A 9979-nucleotide genomic window follows, 5' to 3' on the forward strand; every position below is an offset into this window, starting at 1 on the left:
GTGAGGCAGACACCCCGTCTACTTTTAAGGCTCAGGTGATCCTGACTTATCTCTATAGTTATGCTGCTATAGGCTTAGACTTCTGGAGGATATAGGGACCCATTTTTCATCTTTCTGCTCAAGAAAACATGTTTATGGTTGTTAGAAACAAAATGTGAGAAAGTTTACTGGATATGACTACTTTCTGTCCCAGGTTAATGAGGATGATCAGAGTGGATCAGGGGAGGATCCTGATGGGATACAAGAGGGACATAAGCCCTGCCGATTCTCAGTCTGCTACTTTCCTGTGTCATTATCTATAGGATTAGCTGTGGAGAACTTGTGTGCTGGCAAAGCCATACTAAGAACCACCTACGCATTGTTACGCCTCTTGTGTCATTGAAATCAACTATGTTAAAACAAGGTAAAAAAATAAAGCTTTAAAAGAACTGAAAATAAATGTCACACTTTTCATTTGTTTTAATTAGATCTTTGAGATCCAAATTGTGCAAGAAAAAAAAATATTTCCATACCTGCCTACACAAAAACATAAATAAATAAATACACGAACCATAATATTTCTATTAAAACCTCAGAAGGGGACAGCTTTCCATCAGTTTCACCCTCCTCTCACTCACTCTGACGGCATCTAGATTAACTGCCGGGCTGACAAATCGTCAGAGCAGATTAGGAGAGGCTCAATTAGCTGCTAATAAGAATGGTGAGCTTGGCTATAAATGAGTGAGCCCACTTTAATGTCACTGTGTGCGAGTGAGCATCAACCGTACTGGAGCTCAGCTGGCAGGCTAGAGGAGGGGCTAAAACCTTAAACACCAAGGCACAGTGATCCACTTTCAATCTGTCCTTAAAGCATGGATGTTTGTGTGTTTGGCCTGACAGGACCAATCACTTCCACCTCTGTGAGCCGTCCTCGCTCTCATCTGTAGTCTCAATTCCTGTCGGCCTGCACTCAACTTTTTTTCCCCCCTGAGGCAGTGACTGACCTCAAGCGCGTTCTGCTTGTATTTATCTCCTCCATGAGTTCAAAGCAGCCAAAATTCAGCTTTTAAACAAAACAAACCAAAAAAGAAAAAAAAAGAAAAGTATTTTCTCTGTCCTCTTCAAGGAGCAATTAGATCATTTCTCCAAGCCTACCATCTAAAATGATAATTACTGACTTAGCTCTCCACAGCTGGGGGAATATGTGTTATTTTGGGTCACATGATTCCACTGTAATGCTCTGCAGCTGTTTAACTGTAGCTGACTCTGCGATTCAAACAGATGAACAGGCATTCAGGAGCATAGTCGCAGGGCACGCTTACTGTATTCTAATGCATTGCACAGCCTCAGGGTGAGAGCTCCTATTTCAGCGCTCCAAGAAAAAAAAGAAAGCAGTAAAGACTTTTCTTCAAAGAAAAACACAGTCAGCAAACCAGATGATGTTAAAGTCCTCAGATGGAAAATGTTATCATATGTGAACGTTCATTCAATATGTAGTCTTAAGGATACACAATAATTGCAAAAGTCTTCCCATCTCTTTAAGCATGCAGAGTCGTCTTGTGAGACTTTTTCTCTAACAGGGACAGAGAAGCCTGCCGAAGATGGAAGGAGCTAAAAACAGAGCAAGACTGGAAGACATCCTGTTACAGGCTGCAAAACACTGAGGTGCGTAAGGTGAATTCTCATTCAATGAGTCACATGGTGCGCTGTAGTGCTGTCTTGAGCTGTGATCGTGGAAACCATGCGATATAAAATCTTTAAAAATCTCAGAAAGTATAAATAAATAAAAAATCCTAATGGCCTAGTCAAAGTCCACACATAAATCTAGCTGAAAATCTGTGACCATAGTTTAAACCTGCTGTTTACAGGCTTACCACCTGATATGATTGGCTTTGAAATATTTTGCGCACAGAATGGGAAAATAAACACACACTATGGAAGTGAAGATTTGTGTGAGAAACACTAGAGATGCACATCAGATCAGCTATAAGCTCCGATTTAGATCTGATATCAGAGATCCTGTGCACTTTACATGGAGCTGTTGTATCTTTCTTTTTGCTGCTCATTTGGTAATAAATGATATATAATATATTTATATCTGCGTTAGTTGTGTTATCTTTTTTTAACAAAATTCAAGTCAAGGCTAAAACCACTCATATTGAAAGATATAAACTCGGTATCCTATATAGGCGGATAGGTATCGGTATCGGATTAGGAAAAACCGCATCGGTGCATCTTTAAGAAACACCCAGAATGACCTGTAGCATGACATTATACAATATTGAGTTTTTCTTTCCAGTTTACAATAATGCACCACTTTGCGTTGATTGGGTCAAAAAAAAAAAAAAAAAAAAAAAAAAGGTTAGGTTCCGTATAGAAAGTTAGCACCACAAGTCAGAACGTGAAACAAAAGTAGGAAAGAAATGAAACCGAGGGAGAAGTACACTACTAACTACACTGCGGATCTTCTCCGTTGTCTTAGAGCATGTGTAATGTTGAATATGTGGAAGGATGCAGCGGATAGAGCGGCCATTGTCTGTCAGCTGAGTGGACGCATGAAAGCCTTTGAGACACACAGACTACACCTCTCTAAAGACCAGCCTCACTGAAAGACTGAAAGAAAGACAGTATTCTTTCAGCATCAACCGCCCCGACACCAACCCTCCATCACCCACTCCAATTCCCCCCTAGTGTAAGTCTTCTCACCCTCTTTCCCCTCCCCCAGTCCACCCAGAATGAACGATTTCACCCTGTAAAAAGAAACAAACTCAGTCCCACACACCCCAAGGGGGGATCAGAGGGAGCTGAGTGGCCCTGCTTCTGTAAACGACACAAAGGGACATATACCCTCTGACACAGAAGACCGCCTTACTGTAAGTAAACATATAGCATAATGCTTTTCACATATAATGCACAAGCACACAATCAGGGCGCTCACTGACATGGAAACAGCCTCATCTTCTGAAATATGTCACTCTGTAATTAGTCTGAAAAGGGGGGTCCTTAAAATTCCAGTGGGCGCACACTGAGACACAAACATGCACAAAGGCGCTCAGTGAAACGCTGAATAGCTCACAGGAAGCGGCTATTTGGCAATTTAGCAGCACCTCCAGCGGCTCATGGAGCCTCCTCGCTCTCTCTTATGTCTAGCTAGTCTCTTTTTTTTTATCCCTCCAGTTCTCATCAACCCCCCACCCCCCGAACCCTTTTTTCGTGACTCTGGGTGCCTTCTCACGCTCAGTTCTTGAACTTCCACGCACCCCGCACCCCTCCTCCTCTTTTCAGTGCATGTCAGCAAACTGTGCAGATGGGGAGGTGCAGCACATGAAATGGGGGATTCTAAATGATGCGTCTCAGCTTTGTGGGAGCTGCCCTGGCTGAACTCCCCGGTGCAGAGACCTGCAAGTCACCTTGATCAGGAATTTAGCAGAACCAAACCTGAGCTTCACGGCAGTCATGAAACTGCCCTCAAAAGCAGCTTCTTCAATTAATAATTAAAAAATGACTAATTAATATTACTTTTTGAAGGAGCTCCTATTATTAATGCCCATACTTTAAATACAAAGGAATGTTAACATTGTGTGGACAATCCTCTGCCTACAGTTTTCTCCTATAGCTTCTGGTTCATATAAATAAATTATTATGAAAACAGATTATTGGTTAAAATGTTATAAGAGGAACTAAGATAGTTTCCCTGTTAAATTTTCAACAAGGTCTCAGCACAGAAAGTGAAGTTTGTCCAACTGACACTGTATCCTTTGTTTGGGAAAAGTTGCATACCATTATCTAACACTTTAAAAGAAAACCTGCTAAAAAAAATAAGCAGAAGTAGGAATCAGGAATGTAATTTCAAGATTCAGGACTTAAATTTCCACAGTACTCGGGTTATTTTCTGTTCATTCTAGACACAGAAAATAGAAGTTCAAGTTCAAATTTAGTAGTTAAAGAATTTCTGTGAAGGCAACAGAAGCTGTGAGAAGGAAGGAAGGAAGGAAGGAAGGAAGGAAGGAAGGAAGGAAGGAAGGAAGGAAGGAAGGAAGGAAGGAAATAACATAGAAGAGTTTTGTTTTCTTAAACTAAAAGATGTATCTGTCTCACGCACATCAATCTCCTCAAATAATAAATAAATGGTCAAATTGCTGAGTCAGCCATATTTATACACCAAACACTGTCATCAGACGTACCACCCCTCAACCTCAGGATATCTATGGACTGCTCTTTCAAAAATGCTTCAAGTTCCAGAAAGAAAACAGAAAATGTGTAATTTTAATAAGTCAGGCTTGTTTCTCTTGTCTGATCCGCAGCTTTTAACCCACACGTAGACATCCACAGATGTCTTTATGTAGAGTTCCGTTCTGTTGCAAAGAGGTCTGCATTTGAACATTAAAAGGGTTGCTGTTATTCTACCTTCATCCTCTCTGCCTATTAACCTTGAATCCTCTCAGAGCAGAGAGCATCCTCCTCTTCAGCCCACAGCTTGCAGGAAACTAGCAAATTCTAGAATATAATATTCCTTACTCTAAAACATCTGTTGTCAAGTTGCTTTAAACTCCATGCAAAGATTAATTTGAAATGTTTTTTTAAATGTTTTCCTCAGATGCAGGAGCTCTGGTTAGTTGGAGACACTTTTTTTCCCCAAATGTTATAATCTCAAAACAAAAGAGAATTATCCAATCTCAATCGAAACATGTTGCATTACCTGATGTTGTTTTAGACAAGGACTGTGCAAGAGTTTGCTTTATTTTATTTTTAACCTAAACTCTGTCAGCGTTCCACATTCCTGCTGGTCTGTGCTTTAGAACATAAATTCTGCCAAATTTTTAACTAAATGCTTTAAGCACTTAAATGATTTCTCTGATGGGATGAGTCACTCCCTTTCTTCCTCGCAGACGGCTGAACGACAGCAGATTCTATTTCAAATCTATTACATTTTAAGTTAACAGAAAATATGAGCTGCAGAGGAGTTTAAATATTCCTCCAATCTGGAAAGGCTTCCTCCACAAAGCTCCAGCCTGGAGGTTGAGGGTTATATCAGAAGAACCACCTGTCAATCAGGAATGTGTTGCACTGTAAATGCTGTGGCTTTATCTGTTTTTACCCTGATAGGGAGAAGAACAGAGAACATCCAGAGCAGAGTTAGGGGGATGGAAGCGTCCAATCAGCAAAGTAATTGTTTTTTTTCACTTATTTCTTCACCCGAATGGTTTGATGGTAACAGCTTTATTCTTTAAGGACATTTCATGCCTTTCACACAACACCTATCAATGCAGAGGTTGCCTACGATCCTATAGCTTAGAAAAGCCTCAAAAACCACTTAACCAGTCAGTCTGCAGCAAAATTACAGCGTGAGCACGACAAGAGGCAAGGATGACGAGGTGATGCTGCACGATGAAAAGGGTGACACGTTTAGAGTGGGTGGTAATCGTTCTCTCAGATTTTATTCTTACCTTCTGATACTCTGAGTCTTCCGGTCTGAAGTCGCTGCTCACCGTTTGGAACTCTAAGTTGAAATGAGGCAACCGATGGAGCAGATTCACCCACCAGGGCGGCGAGTAGTTCACCACAGCCGCCATCCTGACGCTGCTTCCTGCAGACGGTGACTTCGCTCGGTAGGCTGATCCTTCACGGAGACGCTGGAGATAAATTCACAGTCGACACAGATGCTTAATGTCACTTCTTCTAAAACTGTATCCTGCAGAAGCCTATATGGCACAATCAGGCAATAAGAACATCATTGCTCCAATAGACACCTGGAAATGTGCTGTGCTATCTGGCAGAAGGTCTTTTAGGTTCTGTAGGTTTGTCCAACACGTCCCATAGATCTCAGCTTGGACTAAGATTTGGAGAAAACACCTGAAACACTGGGGAAAAAAAATCAAAATCTAGATAAGTATTTTTTTTTCTTAAAATAAGTGCATTTGTTCTTGGATTGAGGAGGTATGGGAGACATTTTGCCAAAGGAACAAGACAATTTACACTTAAAATGAGAAAACACGATTGCATTGTCTTAATTCAAGTGCATATTATCTAATTATCTTATTTTAAGAGTAAAAATACTCATTTACCTACTCAAATTAAGAGTAAATACACTTAATTTAAGACATTTTTACTCATTTCTAGATCGTTTTTCCAGTGAAACTGTTGTGTTCCTCCGAGTTAACTTTTTTCACTTTAAAGCAGGAAAAACTTTGCATCTGCACCACGCCGCAGCCATTAAGAAGTGAAGTTTCACAGACAGGGCTACATGGTAAGCGACAACCCTTAGATTGAGTGTACATTTCAAACATCCTCATTCAGACGTGTCAGCCTTGTATTTCAGAGGCTTCTACGCTCCAGTGTGCCATTTTCTTCAGACGCTTCATCCCTCAGGATTCTGCCTAAAAGTTAGGATTCTCCCCTATTTTGCATACCCAAATGGAAAAGCAAATAACTTTGGAACTGTAAGCCCAAATGACATGTGTGGATACATTATTTGAAAGCCAAAACTTTCTAGTTTCTGAATATATTCATGAAAATTGGGTAAAACAACCAAGCTGCATCAGTTCAAACAAGACTTAAAGTTGTTTTTTTATTCTCGAAGAAAATAGGTTTATCTTCTTTGAACAGCAGTTATAAAGACATGCCTGTTTGTTGTGGCTGCCTTGTCATGGTACATTTTGACATGCTGCTATATCTGTGTTAATTGGTGCTCGCTATGTCCTTAAAATGAACTAGGTGGTTGAATTGTGGAACATTTTACCAGTGTAATTTTCATGCATTCTTAGTTATTATTTCTAAATGCTTTAAAACCGGTGGGTTTTGAGAGGTTTAAGTGCTTACTCAATTCTGCAGAAACATCTGCCAAGTAAAGGGCATTTAGAAAATTCAAATTCCAAAATTTAAAGCTAATGAATTACACATCATACATCCCAAAAGACAGACTACTCAGAACTACTTATTACAGGTAAGTCATTTCTCTATTATCACGTTGCCTTTGGGAGCTTTGTCTTCCTTTTCTGCAAGTAAGGGATGCACATGCAAGCAGCTGGCGAGAACATAAAGGAAAACGTGACTTGTCAGAAAAGGCCACCTTGTTTTATCGCTGCATGGTCCAATTCAAATGCTGGCATGCTCATTACTGGGTGGTGGGCAGGGATTGGCATGAGCACCATTACTGGTGTGCAGCTGTGCAGAACCATCAGAAAATCAGAAAGAAAACCTGTGATGCATAACTATCACTAAAACCTTTTCACATAAAAAAAATTATATTAACTTTTCCTGCTATTTGAGCTATGATGCCTAATTTTTTCTATAGCCTATGTTTGGACTGATGCTCACCACTGCAGAACAGGAACACCCCAACATAAATGCATGTTTTAACCCACAATGTACCCCTAATTTATCATGATTTAATCATAATGCTCATTTTGATCCAAATAATAAAAAATAAAACAGAACATCAAATGTTAGGACAAAATGTTCAACAGCAGTCTGTTATTTATTTTACACCTTATGCCCCATCAGTGTGTGATGACCTCATCATACAAAAGATATGGAAAATCATACTCTAGATTTCATATTTCTAATATTTGACGCCGATATAAAAGTGAGGATTTGCAGATATAAGAAGCTGCGTAGTTAAAACGACATTTTTATTCGAAATGATGACATTTATAAACATTGATGAGTGATGTCTGGTGGGTTTTAGTCAAGATACATAATGTAGTGTAACCAGAGTCATTATAGAGGACATCTTTCTATGGATATTAACTATTAGAGCAGGAAATGAAGTGAAATGATTAATGGATGGGGGAGAAAATGATCACATCTATGCGGATGTGGCAAAAGCTCGGTTGGCATCGGATTTAAATGGGGGAATTTGTCGTTAAAGGGCAGAAAATGGAAAATGTAGCACATGTAGGTCAGCTCAGTCCGGGCTATCCTCTCAGGGACACGATGAGAGCTTATTTATTACCAGTCGATAAGACAAAAAAAACGTTGGAAACCCCGGATTAGCTCCAGCTCCAGCCTGCTTAGCGACCATTAGAACTACCGCAGTGTCGCCAAGGCAACAAGGAGAGGAATAATGTCGCAAATTGCTGCTTTGTGTTGAGGAATAAAGCTGTAATATCACCTACCTAGAGAGGGGGAAAAAAGGCGAATGCAGGCTGTCGTTCAGCGGCGTCCTTCGTCTGTGTGGGAGTCCGGAGCGCCGTGGACTTCACCTCTAGTCTGCTGTGGTCCCGCGGTGCTGGATGTGAAGACTAGAAGCCGCTGCGGCATCAGCGCGGCCGGACCGGGCTGGATGCGACGAGCCAGTCGGCTGGAGACCCGACCGCATTGAAAGTATCACTAAAACCTGCTCGCATTTCCTCTGCAGCCTTACCGCTTTGTCTGTCCTTCCCCTGTGGAGGATTAGGGGTTAAAATTCTTGACCCGCAGCCCAGTTATCTACTTATTTATTTATTTTAAAGCTTGTCGATGGTTCGGTTCAGCTGGTGTTGTTGGAGCATGAAGCAAACAGCGTTTGTGAAAAAAAGCCCCGGAGGATGGATGGGGCTTTGCGGCAGCTTTGCCTCTCAGACCGTGCGTGTATGTGCAGAGCAAATGCGCAAAAAGGGCTCCCCCTGATGGTAATATGGTGGTATTACAATTAAGAAATTCTATTCATTTTGTAAGAAATTAATAAAATAGAATAGAATAGAATAGGCAACAAAGTCATACAGGCACAAACAAGGCTTTAAGATTTAAAAATAAAAAAAGTTAAATAAGTTTAAAATGGATTGTTTGGGAACGTAAAAAAAATAGTGTCTGACCACAAAAATTACATTACATTACCCAAGGGTGAAATTTAGGGCCCCTTTTATTCAATTTCTACGTTCTCCTCCTAGCTCAGTGCCCAATAAACCATGGACTTCAACGTTTTCCAGGCCAAGGACCCCCAAACTGATGGTGAGATGGACTGGGGACCCCCTAATTACATATATTGTATGAAATTGTGTTATATCAAACTGGTCCTAAAATCACTCGATTACATATGGAGTAATGTAATGACAGTAATTTCGCCCTGGGATTATTAAAGTATTTCTGATTCTGATTCCTCATTGATTGGACAGGTGTTGTGAATGAAACGGTTCAACTGAAGAAACTCATCTCTCTCCTACATCCACCTACGACACAGCCAATCAGCTTTCACCATATGCTAATTTTGTGAGATAGGAATTTTTGGTTTTCATGAGCTGTATGCCAAAGCATCTGTATTAAGACAATAAAAGACCTGAAATATTCTATTCAGTGTGCAATGAATCTAAAATATATGAATGTTCAAGTTTTATCATTACATTATGGAAAATATTGAACTTTATTTACTAATATTTTGAGAGGGACCGGTACATTTCCATCACTGATGCAATGCGCTCCAAGTGTTTCAAATTCTCCCTTTGGTTTCTATTTGGACAGTTACTGTTCAGATACATTCTGAAGAGTTTGAAGTTTCGCTTGTTTTAGGAAATACACAGATATTAATCCATTTTCAAATTTAAAGCAGCTTGAACCGTAACGACCCCTCAGGACATCCGGGATGTGTTTTCTTAGTGTCGTCCGGACCAGAACTAAACAGGGTCTCGCAGGATTTAGTCTTCATGCTTCAGCTCCACAGCCACAACACAAAATAGCTGTGATGTTCAGAATGTATCTATCGGCTTATTATAGTAAGAACTGGAAACAATACTGCTTACTGCAGCATTTCGGTCACGGTGAAAGCTTTTTTTTTTTTTATTAGTTTAGCAATTCTTTCTATTCTTAATTTTTTTTAAACAATGTTTTTAATTTCATATATGCATTTCAAAAGTGTTATTGAATGCATTTATCATGCTTCCTTTTTATCACGGTAGAGGGCTTTAAATGATTACACGCAAATCTTACGCGAACAGAACTGTAAAAAATAAAATCATCTTAATGACTAATTCTTTTAAACTTATTCTAAATCAAGAGATCACATGATACAGTTAATGGAAAACAA

General features: G+C 39.9%; 1 protein-coding gene across 2 annotated transcripts in view; it reads right to left on the reverse strand.

Annotated features, from left to right (window-relative positions):
* The window catches only part of LOC107099336 (protein tweety homolog 3-like), a 32751-nt gene extending 24218 nt beyond the window's left edge, over positions 1–8533 (reverse strand). Inside the window, exons 1-2 of one of the 2 annotated variants that reach the window (XM_015397410.1) lie at positions 8097–8533; positions 5427–5612 (exon numbers count right to left, since the gene is read on the reverse strand). In XM_015397410.1, coding sequence (XP_015252896.1) covers positions 5427–5552 — 126 coding nt within the window. In that variant the 5' untranslated portion in view covers positions 5553–5612; positions 8097–8533. Of the gene's footprint in view, positions 1–5426; positions 5613–5729; positions 5754–8096 lie in introns of those variants that run through there. The other variant, XM_015397412.1, reaches the window with a different exon arrangement.
* Positions 8534–9979: the final 1446 nt, after the last annotated feature.

This window comes from Cyprinodon variegatus, unplaced genomic scaffold (assembly GCF_000732505.1).
Source record: "Cyprinodon variegatus isolate N-32 unplaced genomic scaffold, C_variegatus-1.0 Scaffold860, whole genome shotgun sequence".
Classification (NCBI taxonomy): Eukaryota; Metazoa; Chordata; class Actinopteri; order Cyprinodontiformes; family Cyprinodontidae; genus Cyprinodon; species Cyprinodon variegatus.